The sequence below is a fragment of the Diabrotica virgifera genome, chromosome 6 (assembly GCF_917563875.1).
Source record: "Diabrotica virgifera virgifera chromosome 6, PGI_DIABVI_V3a".
Lineage (NCBI taxonomy): Eukaryota > Metazoa > Arthropoda > Insecta > Coleoptera > Chrysomelidae > Diabrotica > Diabrotica virgifera.
Window position 1 is genome coordinate 142,496,286 of NC_065448.1, and position 24,425 is coordinate 142,520,710.

Genomic DNA, 24,425 nt, shown 5'->3' on the forward strand with positions numbered 1-24,425 from the left:
TCTGAATCACAGAACGAGCGTACCATTCACCATGACAATGAGTTAGTAAGGGAATTATTCCATAATGGCCCTGCCACAAGGAGACTAGATTGAACCTGGCCTCAGGACCTATTTTAAAACTTAAACATAAATAGAATAAGATGATACATCATTGGAAATCTCTTCTTCATGCCCAAAAAAATGGAACAAATTTACTTAATACTCTTTTATTGATGTAGATAGAGATAGATAGATAGATAGATAGATTTATTTAACTACTTTACAAAAAAAAATTGTTTGTAGCAAGTCAAAATTACAAAGTCAAAATAAGGAATATAAAAATTACAAGGTATATAAAATCACAAGGTATATAAAACAGAAATATAAAACACAACTTATAAATATGTATCACAAACAAGAATATAGATTAACAAAAAATATTTTGTGTCACGGTAAGCATTTCAGTAGATGTTCTGCAATGAGTCATATATTCTTCCGAGCAATAAAAGCAATGTTTCAACAGATACCTTTTTATTACTTTTTTGAAACTGTAACAGCTTAGCTGTTTAATATCTTTTGGTAAAATATTGTAGTAGTTATAATTAAGACAATTTTTATCTGAAAGACGCAATCTAGAGCGATTTGTTCGTAAATAGTGAGAGTATCGCGTATTGTGAACGTGAACATCAGACTGCTTTGTTAAATGGGACCTTTTTCTGTGAATTTCAGTCAGAACTTGATATATCAACAGAGTGGGTAGCGGCATAATTTTTAATTTGATGAAGAGAGGTCGGCAATGTTCCAGATTACTAACCCCTGCTAAAATCCGGATAGCTTTCTTTTGCATCCTGAAAATTTGAAGAGCATTTGTTGAATTGCCCCATAAGATTAATCCATAGCTTAGGTGTGAGTGAAATAAAGAAAAATATGTCACCTTCAATGTCTCAAAGTTGACAACCCTTGCTAGTTGACGAATAAGAAACAATGAACTAGACAGCTTCGCCTTTACTTGTGAAATATGAGCCGACCAGTTCAATCGATTGTCTATGGTTATTCCTAATAGTTTAGCAGTGTCTTTGTCATCTGGATCGCCATGTAAACCACTTGCAGATATAATCAAGTCCTGCATTTTTTCAGTATTGAGTTTTAGTTTGTTCGCAGCAAACCATGTGCTAGATTTATCAGAGACTTCCTCGTAAGCCATTTTTAAATCCTCATTTTTATTACCTGATATTATGTATGTCGTATCATCCGCAAATTGTACTGATTTGTACGGAGATATGAAATGAGGCAAATCGTTGACATATATAATGAATAAAAGAGGTCCCAAGACCGAACCTTGTGGGACTCCATGTTTTACGGGTCGAAAATCGGAGAGATAACCTTTAGAGACTACAGCCTGGTGTCTACCACATAGGTACGAAGAGATAAGCTTAAGAGGGATACCTCTGACTCCATAATAGTTTAATTTGTGGAGCAAAATGTCATGTGAAACGCAGTCAAAAGCCTTCGACAAATCGCAGAGAGAAATTGCTATGCGATTGCCACGTTCAAGCCCCTCAATCACCTCGCTCACAATATTATATACCGCGTTTGTAGTAGAACGAGCACTTCTGAATCCATATTGCGAGTTGCTAAAATAACTTTTAGACTCAAAATAAGAATATAATTGTTGTTTGATCACCTTTTCAATCACTTTCCCGAATGTAGAAACAATGCTTATGGGTCTGTAATTGTCAGCTTTCGAGGAATCACCTTTTTTATAGATAGGTAGTACCTTTGAATACTTTAGTGCTTCTGGAAATACTCCAGTTGATAAAATTAAGTTAATAAGATGAGTGAAAGGTGTTAAAACTATTTGGTGAGTTTCTTTTAAAATTTTGCTATTAATTTCGTGAACGTCCTTACAATTGGAATTATTAAGAGATTTAATTATTTGAGAGATCTCATCTTCCACAACGGGTCGGAAACAAAAGGACTTACTCGGGGAAGGATAGTTTCTGTAACTGAAGAGGATATCGTTATTAATAGTGGGAAGGGATGTAATTATATTCTCTGCGATTGTAATAAAAAATTGATTTATTTCGTCTGGAGATAGATCTGGTTGTACCGAACTGGATCTTGTATTGCCTCTTTCGAAGTTTAATATTTTCCAGCAGTCTCTAGGTTTATTATTGGAGTTAGTAATAAAACCAGAGTAAGCCGACTTTTTAGCATTTTGTAACTGCCGATTATATTCATATTTTTGTTGTTTATATAGTTTGAAAATATCGGGATCCTTAGTGACATCTGCCATGTGTTTAATGAGAGAAAGATTAGATCTGTAAGACCTTAATTCGTCATTAAACCATTGCACGGGTGTTATTTTAGCAGTTTGTCGTACTTTTTTTAATGGAAAAAACTTTAATATTAAGTTATTATAAGTTTCAGTTAAAAAGAACATCAAGACATCGGGATCGTTATTGGTGTCATAGAAAAAGTCCATCTTTGTACTAGCTAGTGCATATTTAAGCTTCTGCAAACCAGAAGAAGTAATAGACCGTTGAAGTGATTGATTAGTGTCAACAACTTTAAGATCAGAATCAATAGATATAAATTGTGCTCGATGGTCAGAGAAACAAGGTTCAAATACGCCCACCCTGTAGATATTTTCAGAAAAGTTAGTCATAATGTTATCGATGCAACTACTGGATTGAGATGTGATTCTAGTATAATCGTTTATCGTTATTTCTAGACCAAAAGACATTAACAGATTTTGAATATCATAAGAAGAGTCAGATTTAATTTTAAAATTTATATTAAAATCCCCAAGTATAATCAGTTTGTCTGCTTTGTTAAGTAAGAATGCTATAACATTCTCAAAATTCACCAAGAACAAGTCACAGTCACCATTACCTGATCTGTATACAGTTAAAACATTGGTTCTCATTGAAGGTATATAAATTGCACAAAACTCTGAAGTTTGCTCTACGTTATATTCATTTAGATTAAGAGAAGAATACATAAGATTTTCTTTTACATAAATTGCAACGCCACCTTGCTTCTTTTCAACCCTACAGAAAAAGTTAGCTAGTGAAAAGCCGGAGATGTTAATTAATTTTAGATTTTCTTCAGTTTGCCAGTGCTCTGAAAAACATATGACGTCATAGAACTTTTTATCCGCAAGAAAAGCATTGATTAAGTAAATGTAGATTGTAAATAAACATAATTACATAAAAAAAAAGAAGTAAGAAGGAGCTGCTGAGTCAACTCACTAACTTAGCACTGACGGATTTAGATAATAATTAAAATTTTACATTTTTGGCTGTTTTGTATAATAATTCAAGTGAAAACATGCGTAGTTTCTCATAATCTATCAATATATGAGGGAAGGCTGCCATATTTTGGAAGACATAGATGTGCATAAAAGGAAAACCAATTAGGTTTAGATTCAAACTATGGTGTCTATGTAGTTCAAATGGTTATTTATTAAACTTTTACCATATGGTGGAAAAGCAAGTTCTTATGAAAACAAAGGGGCCAAGGAGAAATCGTTGTGCTGGATTGTCAATTATTTAGCGAAAATCCAACCATCGCTTATTTTTTGATAACTTCTTCCCATCTTACCAGGTATTAGGTTTCCTAAAAGAAATAGGATTTTACGCTACTGGAACAATCAGCAAAAACCGTACTTGTAGTAGTACGATGGAAAATGTAAAAAAATATGAGGAAAATATTGTGGTACTTACAATTTTTCTTACGATACTAAACAAAGTGTATTATTAGTTAGATCAGGGGCGGGCAAAGTGCGGCCCTCGGAAAAAAAGTGAATTATTTTCATTTAAAGATTTTTTTTTAATTATTGCTAATATTAATAATTATATAGATAATGCAGCTATTAACACTTTCGCAGCGGGTGATTTTTTCTCAAATTTTCCCGTAATTATCCCGTAACTACCTAGTAAGTGCAACAACTGACGGAGCACCAAATTTAAGAGGAGCAAATATTGTAATGTTGAGAAAACTTAAAGATTACGTTCATGAACAATTTCCAGAACATGATTTCATAATCCATCAGCAGGTACCTATTGTTCAAAAATGTTTTGCAAGTAGACAACGTCATTGTAATATTGTTAATTTTATTAGTTTAAGAGGATTAAATCATCATGCATTCATAGCATATTTAGAAGAGTTAGAGACAAAACATACTGATGACTTATAAATACCACAGTCATATTAACTATAGAAAAGGTTCTTAAAAGGTGCTGTGAGTTAGGGGAGGAAATTGCTATATTTTTAGATATGAAAAAATGCGACAAATTTGCTAAATTTATAAGTTTTGAACGCAAAATGAAACTTTTAAAATGAAACAGAAACTATTCACTGACCATATAAAAAATAAAGATTAGCTCAATAATTTCCCCCATTAAAACCATTAAATAATGTACCAGAAATTAAGGTTAAAATTTATATCTAAAGAAAAGCTTTGTAATTTGCTGACAGAATTTGAAAATCGTTTCTAAGATTTTGAAGATATATAATTTTCCTTATCACTCTTAACACTCTACATTGAACTAGAAATTATAGATTAATTTCCAATGCTGCAAAAGATCAATGCTGCTTTCGTGTTATTTTGTTGTGAATCGGTACTAGCATCGTATTTGTTTTAGTTCATTCAGATAAAGTCATTTATACGCATGATACTATAAATAACATGTTATTTATAGTATCATGTTTATACGCTCTCTGATGATACCTTAGGAGCTTGAAACCGGGTAGGGTGATTATGACACTCTCTGATTGAAATATAAGACGTTTCTAGTTTTCGTTTTACAACAAAACTATTAATTTTGAAAGTACATAACTCCAAGACTACTGTCTAAAAATTTCAGTTTGACCGGAGTAAAATTACCGGAAATACTGCATTTTTAATATCCCCACCTTCGACTCGCTTTGCAGCAGCTTGAGCGTAGTGAGAAACATTCAACAGTTGTTCCCTTCTCATTTGTAAATTATTCCGCGATTCAAAAACATTTTCCGGTATGCATCACTTTACTACGATTTGACAGACAAAAAAGTTCCAGTTTTTCTCAAAACTGCTTTCCGCACAAAAACCAATTCAACTAAAAATCTAACTGAAAAGCTACTTGACAGATCCACCTGAAATTTATCATATATTTTATCAAAAACTCAAAAATTGTCAAAATAGTAATTTTCTGTGAAGAAAATTCACAAAAATATGCTTAAAATTGTTGATTCCATACCATAGCCCCCCCTAAACAAAATTAATAAAAAGTTGAAAATTCGAACATGTTAGGTAACAAATATAGCGGCCCTCGGTAATAGACCAAAAACATTTTGTGGCCCTTCTAACCCCAGCCAAAAGTGATAGCTTGATATAATCAACATATATGGGTGGTGTTGATTTGCACAATAATGGCATATCTACTTATAAAATAAAGGTAAAGGGCAAGAAATAGTGGTGGCCCATTTTATAAATGTGGTTGATAGTATTATTGTCAATGTCATAATTAGATTTTAAGTCTTACATAGCAGTTACCCTAATGAAAATGGAAGTACCTACTGCTGATCAAGATAACATCCAAGGAGAGCGTATATCGGTTTGAAATGATCACATCAAGAATCATACAAGACCCAATTGTGGACGACTATCCAGAAACAGTTTGTTGTCATGAAATTATACTTGATAATGTAGTTCATTTCATTACAGAGGAAGAAAATAAAGTAAGAAGAAGATGCAAACAAGCAAAAGTACAACTGTATACAGTCGGAAAAATGAAAGAATACCCATGAACGATCACAGCAATCACTTATTTTATATTTGCTGTCTTTTTCTATCAATAACAAACGTTTGTTATAGAAACAGATAGCAAATACAAAATAAGTGATTGATGTGATCGTTCATGGATATTCTTTCATTTTTCCTACTATATATGTGTGTGAAGTGTAAAATCCATCTAAGTACATCCAAACTACTTTGAACAACTTCACAGTAATTAAAAATTAAAAAAAAATTGTTCTGGGAAATCCCAACGTTGCGTACACGCAACATTTTGTTTTGAAAAAAAGTAAGAACTTTTATTTTTTTTACCTTGATACATGACTGTTAAGTATACAGCTTTCCCTTGATAATCGGACAGGTATGGGATCAAAGGGGTGTCGGATTACCAAAAATGTCCGGATTACTGAATGTGATTATATATTTGGCATTGTTTTGCTAGCAGTAGCCTACAATATTCTTAAATTTTATGAGTAAAATGCTACCCAGATCAATATGCACATGAAACATCCATTTCAGCTAACTAAAACATGTTTATTATATCAGGTAAACAAGAAATATGGAAGCTAATACCTTCAATTTATGTCACGACAGGTCTCAGTACAAGCAGACACAGCAGCGACCTTGACGGGAGGTGCATCTACCTTACTGAGCGTGTCGGATTGCAAAACGTTGGAGTATCAAGTGTGTATGTACTGTATTCTTAGCAATAAAATGTAATAAAAAAACACAATTTATTTTTTTTTCTTAGCTTGGAACTAATGGGTTTATCAACTTTTTTGGTACTAGGGATCCAGGCCTAAGTTGACGGACATAAAATGTTTAAAAGAAAACAGCCCCTGTCAAAATCGAGAGTGAGCGAACTGATTCTCATTAAACTGTTGCCCTAAAATCCACATGAGAAATAAGCAAAGGGATCCATATACGTATACATTTTTTTACCCTATTAGGCTGTTTTTTATAAGAAAAAAATGTTATAACACATGAGGTCATACCTTTTCATGATCGAGAACTTGAGAATATGTTAACAATTCTCGACAACCATCAAATCTGTTAATACATTTAAATACAAAATTTTCAGCAATTTTTCCATATAGGGATTCAACACCTACTCCTTGTTTTTGATGTTTATCCCTCATTACACATCGTCCACATTCTACATATCTATTTGGATAAACTGTTATGGGTTTCACTGATAAATATTTATGGCAAAATGTACAAATTAATGCGTCTAACACTTTATCGGGAATTATAAATGCCATAACAATATTATAATGTATAATATGAAAAACTTGTCGAGACAAAATGGAATCACTCTTCAAAAATTTATATACATTAGATGTGACTTAGATTAGAGTCTCAAAAACACAAGAATCTACAGGTCGAGCAAGTCTCGTAAATTTCACGATTGCGAGCCACGCTTCACGCAACCGTGTTTGCGTACTTGTGTTTCGAGTTGCGTGGTCGTGCGGAGTTACATTTACCAATTCGCGCAATCGTACTTGAGACGCTGTGTCAGGTGAGGTGTTTGAAAATTTGTGTAACTTGATTGCTTGATTCTGACTCGCATCTATTCCCAAACCTAATTATGTCATTTGTCATTAAATCCAAATTGTCAAAATGTAAACGTAAAGAACGTAAACGACGGACGTAAACAAACTACTCATAACCTAGAATTAAAATCATTAAAATTGAATAATATGAAATGAAATATGAAGTTTATGAAGATAAATTAATGATGAAGACTAAAATATTATAAATTATAATAAACACAGGAAGATTTATTTGTTTGGATTTAAAGTTGCCCTATACTGCATTCTTTACTGTTTAAATTTAACTGACCTTTGTGAATTAAAATCGAGATGAACTAATTAGGAGTTTGTAAACAAATCATAAACCCCGAGAATGGCAAAGAACCTGACCAGACAGTTTTATTGGATTCTTCTCATCAATCAAAAATAATACAACAATCCCAGGCTAGAATATCCTGTATTGTATAACAAAATAAGTAAGTTGGGAAGTCTGGATCCTTAGAGAATAGGGCGAATAGATGAATGGAAAGTGGACTGAGTAAGCAGGTTCTACCCTTCATTAATTGACTCAAAACCAAGGAAGCTTAGGAATGGCAAAATCAGGATCAAAGTGAAAGCACATTAATCAGCATAAGCAAGTGTTGGAGTTATAACTTCAAACTATAAGTTGTTTGTATATGTTAGTGTTTTATTGGCTGAACACAATAAATTTTTAGTTTATCAAATACTATTTTATTATTCGAGTCATAAACCATACTAATTTTCATAAATTTTGCATTTTGTGGTGACATTCAGTTAGGAAGATATTCATTCCATGCCTTGATAGCTAAGAGAGGATCTTTATAAGGTAAACAAAAAATAAAATCCTGAAACTGTCAGTCAGCTTTTAATTAAAATGAAATATTTTCTTCAAAAATACACTTCGAATAAGAGAATCTTTTTTTCATAAACACAGTTTATCCATTGTGAATGATACTTCAGGGTTCCAAGTGAATAGCAGATTTCAAATTCCCCGACTTTTTCCTCACCTCGTTATTGATTCATTTTCAATATTTATTTTAAAAGTTGATGTTCATAATAATTAACATAGTGTATTATACTGCCGTCCTAAGCCAAAAGGGTGTATCTCAAAAGTTTTCGATTTTTATATTATGGTTCTTAAGGACCCCTAATACAATGTTTAACCTATTTCCTAAGCGAAAAAGATGCATTTTAACTCCATAGTGCCTAAAAATTGGTAATAAAATTAGACGCATCTATACGAGTGCTTGTAAAACTGATAAATCACAGTAAATCGAAAACTTAAAATATTGCGAATAACAATGGACAAAACATAGACTAGGTATTTATAAAATAAATATTGCTTTCTTAATTGGGCGAGTTCCACCTCTATTTGCTTCTTTTCAAGAGTAAACTACTATATTGCCTATGTAAAGTGAAAAAATAAATACAAGATGTTCAAAACATGGGGGCTTCTACTTACCATTTGGCAAGTACCTGTATGTTCATACCAATAAAGAAATTTTTTAGTGATGACCCCAACATAAATTGCCTACATATCCAGATTTTATAGGATTTTTCGAATTTTAAAAAATACCCAAATATACCATAAATTCCCTGACTTTTCCTTACCCTCTAGAAAATTCCCTGACTGTTCCATGTCACTTTGAACCCTGTAATTAGATTTAAAAAATACATTTCGAATATTAGTTATACACTAAATTGGTAAATAAAAAAACATCTTTATATACATTCTAAAACATACAAATTTGGTACAGTTAAAATATCTTCCAGAGAACGTTTTATAAAGAAACACTACTAAATACTAAAATAAGTCTTCATTTGATAAATTTTCTTGCTCAGAAGATTTTTTTGAAACGTTTATTTAGCAATATATTAGTTATAATTATAAACATTCTAACAATGAGGGTCCTTGGGGTTTGAAGTAAAAAAAAATTGACATTAGAGAGGTCAGTCCAATGACTGGACCTAGTATGGAACAAACATGACATTCCGATAATATGCTACATAGGAACATAGATTTCATATTTACAAACAATACATATCTTATCTAAAATATAAACACAATTACGATGAGATAGAAAACGTATTTATAGATCAGGTCCAGGCAGTTTGTTGACTATTACCAAGCAAATTTATTGCCAGGGCATTTGGATGGCTTTCTAGGCGTTTTATGTACCGAACACTGCACTGAACTATCACTTCACTGATCGTTGGTATTTATAGCTCACAATAAACGTCTGTTTGACACGAACCATGGGGCGTCTGTTATAGAGTGTAATCTTTCCATTATGGATATGTTGGATTTTGCTGCTGTACCCCAAAGCTGCATCCCATAGGTCCAGACCAGTTTGAGTATTTTATTGTCTACCAACAGTTTGTTAAGTATAGACAACTTCGATGTTCTGTCCAGGATCCAACATTGTTTACGAAATTTTAAGTTCAACTGTTGGTGCTTTTTCCATATATGGGTTCTCCATGTCAAAGTTTTGTCTAGGTGCATTCCAAGGTATTTAACTCTTTTAGTTTGTGGAATTGTTTTGTTATTTATTTCTATATTAGGCAATATTTTGTGACATTTTGTAAATATGATATGTTGTGATTTTGATTCATTGATCTTTATGTGCCATTTCTTTGTCCACTTTTCAATGTCCCTAATATGACTTTGAAGATATACAGTATCTGTTGCGGGATTTTCATCTGTGACTAACATAGCTGTGTCATCTGCGAATGTTGTAGTCGTTACATTTTCGTTTGTTGGTATTTCTTGTGTAAATATCAAATATAATATAGGACCCAGAGCATTACCTTGAGGGACTCCAGATCGTATAGGGTAGATTTTTGATATATCTGCTTCATGCTTGACATGGTAGTATCTTCCGTCTAAATATGTTTTCAGTATAGTAAACATTGAATCAGAAACATTTATTTTTATTTTGAAGAGCAACCCTTCATGCCAGACTTTATCAACAGCCTGATTAACGTCTAAAAAAAGTGCAGAACAGTATTTTTTTCTTCAAAAGCTTTATTTAGTAGTATCAACTCCTCTATGAACGTGTTCTACTGTTGAATGCTTCTCTCTGAAACCAAACTAATGATCCGGAAAAAGATTATTATCAGTTATTATCTTCATAAGTCTTGTCGCTAATAGCTTCTCAAATAGTTTAGCTAGTACTGGTAAGAGACATAAGAGGTATGTTAGTGAGGTGGTTTACCAGGTTTATGGATCATCATTATATCAGCAATTTTCCATTGCTGATTTGGTTGCACAATTGGTACAATTTTGAGCCTTGGTGCGGTGTTGAAAAGTTGTGTTTTCATACCTACACCTTTATCTGGTAACTCTTTTAAGATAGTTCCTGTTATAAGGTCATAGCCTGGAGCTTTTTGGTTTTTAATAAATATTGAACAGTATTTTTTACATCTCTTTTTGTTACTGGTTTAATTTGCTCACTTGGCTGTTGGATTGTTGCTAGACTTTCAATAGTTTCATCTTCTTCAGCACTAGCAGAGGGCAGAGGTTGAAAAACTTCTTCAAAATATTTTTAAAATGCCTTTCTTGATATGTTCTCAACCACAAGCCATCTGGATTTCTTAATGCTGGTATGTGTTAGCTGGGCTGTTTTAATTTCTTGGTGGCCTTTCAAAGTGAATAATTGGTATCTGCTGTTGGTGTTAAATAAGATAATTTTCGATTTAGGAGTTTTTGTGCTGTAGTATTGTATTTTTGAGCTGTCTTTAGGTCTATTATTGTAGTTTATTTTGTCTTGATGCTGCCTTGTGTTTTGCCATATCTTTCTTAGTCTCCTCTTCTCTTTAATTTGGTTTCTTATATTAATAGGACAGTTTATTTTATTCTGTGTATCTTTACATTCTAGAGTGGCATTTCAGGCAGCAGCCATTTCAAGTTCATCTTTTGTTTTTAGGGAAATATTAAGGTATGATATACTTATATTATATAACAAAATATAATGGAAATTAAATTAAATATTAGAAAATATAATGAAACTTAAATATAAGAAAATAGTAGTTAAATAAAAACTTTAAAATCAAAAATCAAACAATCTTTACAGCTGTTTATATTTGAATTCAATGACATTTGACTTTGACAATTTGAATTCAAATGACAAATGACATAATTAGGTAAGGGAATAGATGCGAGTCTTGATTCTGTGGTGTGAAGGTGGTTAAACTTTTGTTTTATTTTTTTTTGTTTTGTTTTGTTTGTTTTTGTTGTTGCGAATATATCGCAGAAAGTTTTTAGATGAAGTAATTGTATGATGAAGATAACACAGAAAATACAAAAGGGCAGCATACTTTGCAAAACAACTGTTACAATTTGAAATCAACAATTTGTTAAGTTGTTGTCTTGCAGGTAAAAAAAGTGACTTTTTAAAAAAATTATATCTTGGAAACTAAAAATTATTTTTATTTATAATTGAAACATGTAAAAGTATAGTACTCTCAAAAAAATTTCAGCCAAAAATATTCATTTTTGTAGAGTTGACTGCAATTTTTCGACAACAGCCCTTTTTTGCGGTGAGCAGCATAACAAGTCCAGTCTCATCTGAAATCAAGGTTTCTTGTAGTTTATACCTCTGGCTAGTGAATGAACAAAGGATTTTTTATTAGATGAGGTCATTTTTGTTTTATAAAAAAAACTACTTTAAAAATGAGAAAAATTGGGGTCAAAAATGTGTTTAAACTTATGTAAAATCTTCAAATTTCATTTTTTTTTAATTCCTTCGTTCATATTCTAGCCAGAGGTATAAACTACAAGAAACTTTTTGATTTCAGATGAGACTGGACTTATAGTTATGCTGCCAACGCAAAAAAACTTAAACTCTACAAAAATGAATATTTTTGGCTGAAACTTTTTTTGAGACTACCTTAAGTACTATACTTTTACATGTTCCAATTATAAATAAAAATAAATTTTAGTTTTCGAGATATAATTTTTTTTAAAAGTCACTTTTTTTACCCACAAGACCTATGTAACCCCTTAAAAAAATGTTTGGAAGAATATGTTTGATGGCCAAGATGCATACATATATTTAGAAGGAAAGTTCCTGATTTCTGTAGTATAATACATAATACCGAAGAGGAAGTAGCCCTAAGCGCCGGACTCCACTTGCGATTTGTAGTTGTGAAGATTGAACACATTCTTTCAAATAGAAGTCAATCCATGATTATTTAGTCACAAATGGATTGACTTGTATTTGAAACAATGTGTTCAATCTTCCTGATTACAAATCGCAAGTGGAGTGCGGCGGTAATAACACCAAAATATTCCATATAGGTCCATAGAAGGTACACAGACATTGAAAAATTCCTGGAATATCCCCGAAAACATGTTCCCTGAACATCCCAGGAAAATCCTGTGTCAGCATTTTAAACATTACCTGAATGTCTTATTGGAACATTCCATGAATGTCCACGAATGTTCTCTGGACATTCAAAATATATTTTGTAGACATTCCCTGGATATACCAGAAATACAGTGATGAGCGCTCAATAACCGGCAAAATAGCACAAAAGATGTATTAAGTAGTGAGATAAAAAGACATGAAACTAGTCGAGCTGGGAAATTTAGCGATATTAACTTATACATTTAGATTGTATTGATTGTGTACCACCTTCAGACGTATCAGACGAGTTTGGAAACTACCACTGTCACAGTGACAGTTTTAGTTGACATACTCCTCCGATATGTGTAAAGGTGGGATCAATATAACGTAAATTTAAAGGTTAATTTCGCTAAATTTCCCTGCTCGACTAGTTTAATTTCTTTTTATCTCACAACTAAATATGTTGCCCATATTTTGCCGGTGATTAGGGCACTCATCACTGTACATCCTTGCTGATGTGACAATACCTCCTATCTGTTTTTTCATGAGTTTTGTATGAGAGATGGAAAAACATGTTTTAAGGTCACCTCCTGTGTTCATATGTAAGTTTTGACTTGTTTTGTAGTTCATAGATAGTTTAATTTACTACAAAACAAGTCAAAAAATATATGAAAACAGGAGGTGACCCTAAGACAAGTTTTTAGTCTCTCTTACAAAACTCATGAAAAAACAGATAGGATGTATTATTACATCACTGACGATATGTGGCCATACCAAATAATACATCCTTGATAAATATAAACATTTTTATTGAACAAAATCTTTTCATACATTTTTTTAATGCAATTTACTGATATTCCTAAATATTTCAAAAAAATGTGTCACATTTGCTTTGTAAACCTTTCTTTTGCCTTTCGTAGCCACATATTCCGTTTCCTTCCTGGTTTTTTGTAGACCACTTCTCTCAGCTGATTCTAAAAAAAATAAAATAAATGGTAATTTTTCTATCCTTTACAATTAACAATCAGAAGAAATATTATTTACAGATAATGATATGCATAATAATAGGTTTGTTCTAGCATCAGTTTGAAACCATCAGCGAATAGTGGACCAGCGCGAGTAGAGGGGATCGCACTGGTGACTGTATTATGTTCTTTTACTGACCAACTGTTTGCTGATGGTTTTTGACTAGTTTGACTGTTTGCTAGAACAAACCTAATAATAATGAATATTTTGTATTTTGACAATGACATCTGATGTGGAAGTCAAAACAATAATAAAATTATTTTTTCAAGTTAACTTTCACATGCGCGTCTTAAAATTGTACTTTTAATACTTATATCATAAATAACTATTAAAACTATCTTAAGAGGAAACAGTATCGATCAACAGGTAGCGAAAATGTGTTCCAAGATTGCGGCTGTAATTTTGAATATTTTTTCGAGATATTTGGCACACATATTCGTAATATAATAAAGAATGGCGGTACAGAGCCCAATTTGAAAAATATATTAATATGTGGAAATTACTCTGTAATTAAATACAATATAAAAAAACGAGTTTGTACCGCCATTAAGAAGAACAAAAAAATACACTTTCTTCAAATACAACTTTTTTATCCGATTTTGTGTTATTTTGGAACTACTAAAATTTTTTATTTCATTAGTAGTTCCAAAATTACACAAAATCTAGGCATCCGATAAAAAAGTTTATTTGAAGAAAGTGTATTTTTTTGTTCTTCTTAATGGCGGTACAGGCTCGTTTTTTAAATATTGTATAATTACAGAGTAATTTCCACATATTAATATATTTTTCAAATTGGGCTCTGTACCGCCATTCTTTATTATTTTACGAATACGTGTGCCAAATGCCTCGAAAAAATATTCAAAATTACAGTGACAATCTTGGAACACGTTTTGGCTACCTGTTTATCGCTACTGTATTACCTTAAAACATTGTAATTTGCTAAACCAGTATATTTTACTCTACTACTACTCTACTAGCTACCTCATTTTCCACTGTTTCTAAAGACTTGTTTACATGGGTAGAGTTTTGAGGAGAGTAGAGTAGTGGTAGTACTCTACCAAAAATGGCTTGATACCATTCACATGAGGAGAGTACAAGTATAGTACTGATGCTAGTATAGTGAAACCGATTTTTGTATTTTTAAACACTCTTGATTATAAGTGCACCTTAAATTCTTAATTTTTTGCTTAAGCTCGTTTACTCCAAAGCCCCCTTTGCCATTCTTTCGACGATTTCATCCTCCGCAGCTTGCTGCAAACTTTTATTTCTGTAGTTTACACTACCTAAATTCCATAAACACTGGTATTCGCCATATTATAGCTCTACAAGTTTTAAAGTTTCATCTTCGGTGAACTTCATTTTCACTATTTACACAAAACACAATTCCAGCCAGAATGACAGCGCCCCCATGTACTCTCCTACCTACTCTATTCTGCCATAATTGAGCGTGTTCCATGGGTAGAGTGTGCAGCCGAGTAGACATTTTGGCAGTAGTGGTGGTCATAGAGTAGTTACTTTGCCATAGGTTGCTAGTCACTCTACTTTAACTCCAACTATACACTCTACCAGCTATTCTACTGTGCTGAGCATTTTTACAGGTAGAGTTACTCTACTCTATCAAGTACTTGCATCATTACTCTACCCTTGTAAACAAGTCTTAAATCTACTGAATGAAAATCTACTTAAACTTAATCTACTCTTAATGAAAAATGTCTAAAATCATTTACCCACCTAGTATTATTGTAGAATTTAAGACAGTCCAGTGCCTTATAAATAATTTCAATATGAATATTTTTCCCTTTAATTCTCCTTTGATACCACTCCATTTTAGATTTTGGGGAACTTATTTCATTGTGTTTATAGACCATATTTATTGAAGGAACCCAATCTGGAGATTGTTATTATCGATTTTAACTATTTAGAATGGGAAATAAGCCACAATATTATTAAAAAATGATTTTTATTAACGTTTCGACGCCCAAATCGGGTGCCGTTGTCAAAATACAAAATACTATTAAAATATTATTAAAAATCATTTTTTAATAATATTGTGGCTTATTTCCCATTCTAAATAGTTAAAATTGTAAAAATGCCACAAGAAAATAGCTTCAGAACAACATTGTTATTATCGATTAAGTCGGCTGGTTTTCCTATAAGATTAAAATGTTAACATCTTCAAAAATCGTTACTGTTGTAATTGTAACTTACCAGATATAAAATGATTACAGCAGACAGGACAGGAAAATTTTCATTTCGCTAGTAAAACCTGTACATTGTATTGCATTTAACCATTGTTGTCTCTCAGATACCTTATTTAGTTCAGTTTAAAAGTGAACTTTATCTTGACTTTATCACAATTACTTTGCATTTAACACTTCAAAACACAACACCAATGAAGCATATTATCTTTCTAAATTAATACTTCCAGAGAAAATGTTAAATTAATCTTTGTACAACACAAAATTACAAAGAAATACAACTAAAATTATCTAAAACTCATTAAAATAAGATTTATCTTTTACACCCAGTAGCCATATTGACATATTGATTTAATTTTGAAAACGATTATATTTAAATTTGGTAAATATAACTCCGCACAACCACGCAACTCGAAACACAAGTACGCAAACACGGTTGCGTGAAGCGTGGCTCGCAATCGTGAAATTTACGAGACTTGCTCGACCTGTAGATTCTTGTCTCGAACACTGAAAAGTCTAGTGTCTGAACTTGATGACGTAAAGCGTCGTGAACCACGCACGTCGTGAACGTGGTCGTGAACTGAAAAGTCAGTGAAGAAAAAGAAAAGTGAAAAAAGGAGAAAATGTGCAATTCCTGTGCTATTCTTGTTCTCATGATCATTTTTCAGTGCGTCATTAATTATGACGTCATATACTGTATTGGGTGTGTCGAGACTTATTTCATGTAATTATTGACGAATCTGACAGATGCCAGAATCATACTTAGCCATAGGTGAAAAGCTTGTGGAATTAAACTAATTAGTAATTTAGTAGATTTGATTTTTTATAGGTATTTTTTATAAAGGGGAATACAATTAAAAAGTAAACAATATTGTTAATTAAATTTATAAATATGGAAACATTAAAAAATGACACAAAACTATCCATAAACTGTGTTTTTATCTTCTTCTCTAGGTGCTGTCTCCGCTTCAAAAGTTGGCAATCATCAGAGCGATATTTATTTCTAAAACCGCGGTTCTAAATAATTCATTGTTATTACATCCAAACCAGGTCCTAAGGTTCTTCAGCCATGAGTTACGTCTCCTTACTATGGATCTTTTTCTTGCAAAATGACTTATTAGGATATATTTATTCTAACGAACTAAATTCTAAACCAAAATACAAAACTAACTTTTAACGAACTAAATTCTAAACCAAAACACAATATAATGCACAAAAACGTTATGAAACACAAGGGAAGTTGATATGTCCTTAAGTACCTTAACCATTGTTTAATTAATAAGACCACTGTCGATGGAATAATTCATATTTATTACTAATATGTTATTCAATACATTTTACATTCAGTTTTTCTATAACTACACTCTTTTCCCCGTTGTTCTCTCCCCTACCTGTCAGTCCGCATGGAACATCACCGCAGAACAGTAAGTGCCAGATGGCCATCTCTCTCAGAGCTACCAACTCACTTTAAGCTGTGTTTACACTTAAAACATCCCAACTTATCAGAAGTCGAATTCGAAATTTCAAAATGACAGGTACACAAACTACTGACCTGAATAATAACCGTCACTTGACTCTTTGACACTTCTAAAAAATGGCCAAAATGGACGAAGTTTTCGTCAAATGTTCGTAATACGTGTATTTGATTGGCTAGAAAAAACGCGCATTCTAAATATCAACGAATCAAACGTAGGTTAGGAATAGACATCTTATGTATATAACCATTGTAATGCTGCATTATTTTTGTGTTTAATCACGGAGCTACCGCTTTTTCCGTCTCATCTAACTTAATGCATTAGAGAGAAATCGAAAAACTGTGACGCACTGAAAAATGATCATGAGAACAAGAATAGACGAAAAATTAAAACATGTTCTATTTTTCATGCTATTTTGATGCAAGTCCTGTCAAAATTCATGTTGCCAATATGACAAAATCTATAGTTTAGAAAAAAACTTAACCTTATTGTGTAAGTTTAAATGGTATTTACTTGATGTAGTAATTTGTGATTTATATTTGAATATATTTAATTATGTACTGAAATTTCCAAGTGAAATATCTAAAGTTAATATTTTGATATACTATTTTGATGCTATTGGCAACAATGAAAGTGGTATCCAAAATTGCACAGAAATAGCTCTGATGTAAAAAGGTCAAGCTAGGCAAGAGATATGCCATGCAAGACGGATTTGCATAGCATGAAACTTGCATAGCCTTGATGTAAAGCTGCTTTTAAAATAATTTTTATAGTTAATTATTATTGTGAAAGCTTTAGGTCTTCCTTTTATTTTTAATTTTGGACGGTAATACCATTGTTTAAGAAAGGAGTCTAGTTATACAATGATAATAATTCACTTATTCGCTCCGAGCGTTAACAAAGTGTCAAAGCAACCGACCTGCTCATGGTGGCGGTTTTTTGAAATTTTATAAGGACGCTATTTGTGTATGTTTAAATGAGACATTTAAAAAAATGCCGTGTCACACTAGTGATATTACGTATTAATATAAACAGAAAATAAAAACGCACTATAAATTCTTCACTTTCCAATATTGATTATCAGTTTGATTTTGTATGCATAACCTCACTATCGCAGTTTATGTCAATAAATATTTATTAACGAAAAAGAAAATATTTTGTTGCACTATAAATTACAGTATAAATTAATAACTAATGAATTTTAACAATTGTATTCGGTTATTATCACTACAAAATAAAATATTCAAGTTTAACAAAATAATCCCATAAGACTCAATGTTAAAACGTCCTTACAAAATCTGACAGCGTATCACGTGACTGTACGTAGAGGGGAGACGCACGGAGCCAATAATTAAAAAAATATATATTAATTTATAGACTCTTATCTTTTTCACACGGTTTTAAAATGTTGTTAAACTCATTAAAAGAACTAAATAACTGTCCACACTCCATAGTTAATTTAAAAACAAACACTAAACAAAATAAAAAATAAGAAATCTCTTTGCTAATCAATATAGTGTAAACACAACGCGATTAGACAAATCCTAACACTCTGACCCTCGCGGTATATTCGCTCCGAGCGTTTAACAAAGTGTCAAAGCATAATCGACCGACCTGCTCATGGTGGCGGTTTTTTGAAATTTTATAAGGACGCTTTGTGTATGTTTAAATGAGATATTTAAAAAAAATGCCTTGTCACGCTATTGATACTATGTATTAACATAAACAGAAAATAAAAACGCACTTAATCTGATATAAATTCTTCACTTTCCAATATTGATTATCAGTTTGATTTTGTATATATAACCTCACTATCGCAGTTTATGTCAATAAATCTTTATTAACGAAAAAGAAAATATTTTTGTTGCAGTATAAATTACAGTATAAATTAATAACTAATGAATTCTAACAATTGTATTCGGTTATTATCACTACAAAATAAAATATTCAAGTTTAACAAAATAATCCCATAAGACTCAATGTTAAAACGTCCTTACAAAATCTGACAGCGTGTCACGTGACTGTAAGTAGAGGGGAGACGCACGGAGCCAATACCTACTTACCACAGCATACACGCGACTCAAGTTAGCGTGTATGCAAAAAAACCAGTAAAGGCCCCGTCTCACCATCAAATAATTGACAGTTATTTGATCAAACTTGACAGTTAGTGACACAAAGTGACAGTTAGTATGTATAGTTTGTGTCACTAGTCAAGTTTGATTAAATAACTGTCAATTATTTGATGGTGAGACGGGGCCTTAACAGTGCACGCTAAATAGTGACGTCACTGACGTGATGACGTTTCGCGTGTACCTAATTTTTTGATTTGCGTACACGCTAGCGTGTACCTAGACACAGCGATATATATACTCCATCTAATTTACTTACCGTTGCACGTCATCCGCGTCATAGCCCGAGACGTCACATATGATACCAACACGAAATATTTAGGCGGTAGGTGTGAGCGTCATAGCCCCGTATTCATAGTCGGTACTCAAGCTGTACTTGAGGTCGTGCTCAGGCAAGTCGAACTTATTAAGGCTGTATGACACTATACATTTTCTTGTATCATTTCTAATATCGTTTCTGATATGTCAAAAAAATGCATAGTGTCATATATAGATACAAGAAACGATATCAGAAACGATACAAGAATTTGAGTCCAAGGCTGTATGACACTATGCATTTTCTTGTATCATTTCTAATATCGTTTCTGATATCGTTTCTTGTATACATTTTCTTGTATCATTTCTTGTACGTACATTTGTGCCCTGTATGACACTATGCAAGTTCTTATATCGAAAATTGTATGAAATTCGGCACGTGATTGGTCGAAATTTTGTTTGTCACCCTGTGTCACGTTATGGTAGTACTGCATCTACAGACACAGCTGATTTTAAATATTTTATAAAATTTATAAACTTTTATATAATTAACATTTTAATGTTAACCAGAATTTTACGTTGACTGAGGTTGATTATTTGTGTTTTTATTTTGTTTTGATATTTGTGCTAAAATATTTGCATTAGAATTATCTTCAGTTTGATCCAAATTAGGAACTATTGTATTTTCGTCTATTAAAAAATTATGCACCATGAAACCTAAATTTATAGTTTGAACTTTACTAGGAGCTAAATATATGGTTATTAGTAGAACAGTAGTCCATACCAAACGGTATATTAAGTATCAATAAAATATTTATAAATAATACCTACAAAAACACAAATAAATTCATCAATACATTATCCCATTTTCATTTCAGCCGCCATTATGAGAAGTAATTATGACATTTTAGATGTTTTACCAGATGTTTTTACTCATAATGGCGGCTGAAATGAAAATGGGATCATGTATTGATGAATTTATTTGTGTTTTTGTAGGTATTATTTATAAATCTTATATTGATACTTAATATACCGTTTGGTATGGACTACTGTTCTACTCTTAGAATATAAAAAAACAGGAAGGAGTCTTTCATATATCAACAACACCTTAAATTTCTAGCGGAACCGGCCATCCTTGAACGTCTGTGGATGACTCATAAGCATAGATTAATAATATAGTATTACCGGATAGATAGGCAACTCACTGTAAAAATTTGGTTCCTTTCGCCACTTGCGACCGTAGTGTTAACTAATCACCATTTGGCGGGAAATTTAAATGGACAAGCATTAATTTCATCCGTTCAGCGCCTCTTGCGGGCCCTTTCGTTACTAATTAAAATATCTTCTTATAATCTCACCTATATTATTAAAATAAAATACCAGGGCCCTGATTCTAATTCATTTCGACAGTCGCAATTTCATTTCGACACCGCCATGACAGCCGCAGAATATAGCGATTCTTATTCATTTCGATATTAGTTACAACTGGGGATATTAATCTTATCATGTTGAGACTGCTCAGAATTTGGGTTGGCGCTCCCGTTTATTGGAACTTGTTGATAGTCTGGGAAAATTATCGAAAAAATGCCATTGTTGGGAAAAATTATTTACCAGCTATTTTATTGCTAAAATCGAATCTTAAGATTGCATATACAGTGCGTCCATAAAGTAACGCATAAATTCATTATTTCGTAAACCAGCGACATTAATGAAAAATCCTGAAACGGGTCGATTTTTATTTTTAGATTCAGATTTTTTGGCATATATATCATACTAGTGACGTCATCCATCTGGGCGCGATGACGTAATCGATGATTTTTTTAAATGAGAATGGTCATGTGATAGCTCATTTGAAAGGGTATTCAATTCTCTATTCACTAATATAAACATTTACCTAATTATTTATACAAGGTGTTCAAAAAACATTTTTTTAATTAAAATAATTGAAACAAAAAGAAGAATGTACGTAATTTATTTAATTCAAAATACGTTTTACTGTTGTCAGAAAACAGGAAAAAAATGTTTATTTGAGAAATAAATATTGTTTTTTGCTTAAATTCAATGTTAAAGCTGCCACCCACCTGTCGCTTGGCAGTTTGAACATTTCGTTTAAGCGAAAATCAATGTTTATTTGTGAAATAAAATTTTTTTCTGTTTACTGACAGTAGTAAAATGTATTTTGAATGAAATAATTACATTATATTCTTCTTTTTGTCTCACTTATTTTAATTAAAAAATGTTTTTTGAACACACTGTATAAATAATTATGTTAATGTTTATATTCTTGGATAGAGAATTGAATACCCTTTTAAATGAGCTATCATATGACCCCTATTCTCATTTAAAAAAATCATCGATTACGTCATCACACCCAGATGGATGACTTCACTAGTATGATATATATGCCAAAAAACCGTAATTTAAAAATAAAAATCGATGTGTTTCGGGAATTTTCCTTAAAGTAACCAGTTTACGAAATAACGAATTTATGCGTTACTTTATTAGTAATATGGGGTATGACAAGTCCGCAGAAAGTGTGTTATTTTATTTATAAACAAATTAGCACTTCTAAATCTTCTTTATTTTAAAATTAGTGGTCTGTAACTCCTTAAATTTTTCCTTTGAGCCAAAAACACTCAAATAAAAATTCACCGTAATTTAGTTCTGCACAAAGTTATTTTTTTTTTCCGATTTCCTTCAACAAAAATTTTACTCAGAAAATCCGAGTTTTCCCAAAAAATCTGCAATTTTCAATTAAAATTTTAGGGAAGTACCTAATTATTTATCAATAATTAAATAATTGATGACATGAAAGATTTATTATAGTAGATTATACAGAGGGGCTAAATTATGGAATAAATTCATTTCTTTAAAACGGACGATTTTGGAGCAAAATCCCGAAAGAGGTCGATTTTTATTTTTAAATTAGAATTTTTTGGCATATATTTCTTACTAGTGACGTCATCCATCTGAGCGTGATGACGTATTCGATAATTTTGTTAATGGGAATAGGGGTCGTGTGGTAGGTCATTTGAAAGGGCGTTCAATTCTCTATTCAGTAATATAAACATTATTATCATTAGGTATTTATACAGGGTTGGCAAAAAAAATTTTTGAATTAAATTAATTGGAGCAAAAAGAAGAATGTATGTAATTTATGTAACTCAAAATACATTGTACTGCTGTCAGAAAATAGAAGAAAAGGTTTATTTTACAAATAAGCATTTCTTTTCGCTTAAATTAAATCACAAACAGCCTCCCTCCTACCTATTGGCAGTTTGAACATTTAATTTAAGCTAAAAGCAATGTTTATTTGCAAAATAAACATTTTTTTCTATTTTCTGCATGCATTCTTCTATGCGTCAATTAATTTAATTCAAAAATTTTTTTGGCCTCCCTGTATAAATAATGATATTAATGTTTATAATACTGAATAGAGAATTGAACGCCTTTGTAAATGAGCTACAACGCGAACCCCTATTCCTATTTAAAAAAATAATCGATTACGTCATCACGCTCGGATGGATGACGTCACTGGTTTGAAATATATGCCAAGAAATTTAATTTAAAAATAAAAATCGACCTGTTTCGGGATTTTTCTCTAAAATCGTCCATTTTAGAGAAAATGAATTTATTCCATAATTTAGCCCCTCTCTGTATATCAGGAGACCGGCGACAATCTAACCAATAGTTTAGCAATAATTAAAATGTTAATTAAAAAATTTCGGTCGAAATAATAACCAGAAAGATTATGATATACCAGAATAACTATGATTTTCGTATAAAAAAGCACTATACCTATTCAACGTACCTTACAGGATTGAAATTGGACCATTTGAGCGGTCTCAGGAATGTTATAAAGAAACAATTTTTTGGCTTATAAACAAATAGAACCCCTCAGAAAATATTAGATTTAATTAAATTAAGTTAACGCTGTTGAAAAGGGTACGGCTTCTGTGTCCTTTTCGAAGAAAAACAAATTGAATTGCGAGGAGTGATTCCAGGTATAAATGGTCAAATTTGACCGGCATTTGCGACAGAGTTATAAACAACAGGATTTTAGTCTTTGAACCATTAGATACCTTTTAATTCCGGTCCTCTTTGTACATACAAATTTTCATATCTTCAAGACACTTATAACAAAAAAGATTTACCTATGTCACTGTCACCAAATTATTTAATTATTGATAAATAATTACTTCCCCCAAATTTTAGTTGAAAATTAAAGATTTTGTTTGGAAAACCCGAATTTTCCGAGGAAAATTTCCGTCGAAGGAAATTGGAATAAATTATCAATGTACAGAATTAACTTACTGTCCATTTTTATGTGAGTGTTTTGGTTTAAAGTTAAAATTTTCGGAGTTATAGAGCAATAATAAAAAAAAGATTTCGGAGCGCTAATTTGTTTATAAACAAAATAGCACACTTTCTGTGGACTTTGCACAGCTATATTACTAATATAGGAAATCTTAAGATTTGATTTCAGCATGTCCAGCAATAAAATAGCTGGTAATTAATTTTTCTTGTTTTTTACTAATTTTCCCAGATTATTACCTTACATCTTTCATTGAGTTGATGATTCATGTTGTGGACATTCTCAATTATTATTATTTCTAATTTAATACTATTCTATCTAATTCCTCAAAACAAGCAAATTTCAATTAAACCCAGCTATATTATAAT

At 31.7% G+C, this 24,425-nt stretch overlaps 1 protein-coding gene across 2 annotated transcripts; it reads right to left on the reverse strand.

Moving 5' to 3' along the window:
- Positions 1-332: 332 nt before the first annotated feature.
- On the reverse strand, positions 333-7,914 carry LOC114345645 (uncharacterized). 2 transcript variants are annotated; one of them, XM_050653240.1, is made up of 2 exons: positions 6,754-7,914; positions 333-3,600 (listed from the first exon to the last, which is right to left on the reverse strand). In XM_050653240.1, exon 2 carries the CDS (start codon positions 2,981-2,983, stop codon positions 407-409), a length of 2,577 nt encoding a protein of 858 aa, XP_050509197.1. In that variant the 5' UTR covers positions 2,984-3,600; positions 6,754-7,914; the 3' UTR covers positions 333-406. The 2 variants fall into 2 exon arrangements, with proteins under 2 accessions (XP_050509197.1, XP_050509199.1); XM_050653242.1 differs by lacking the exon at positions 6,754-7,914 and adding an exon at positions 6,071-6,744.
- Positions 7,915-24,425: the final 16,511 nt, after the last annotated feature.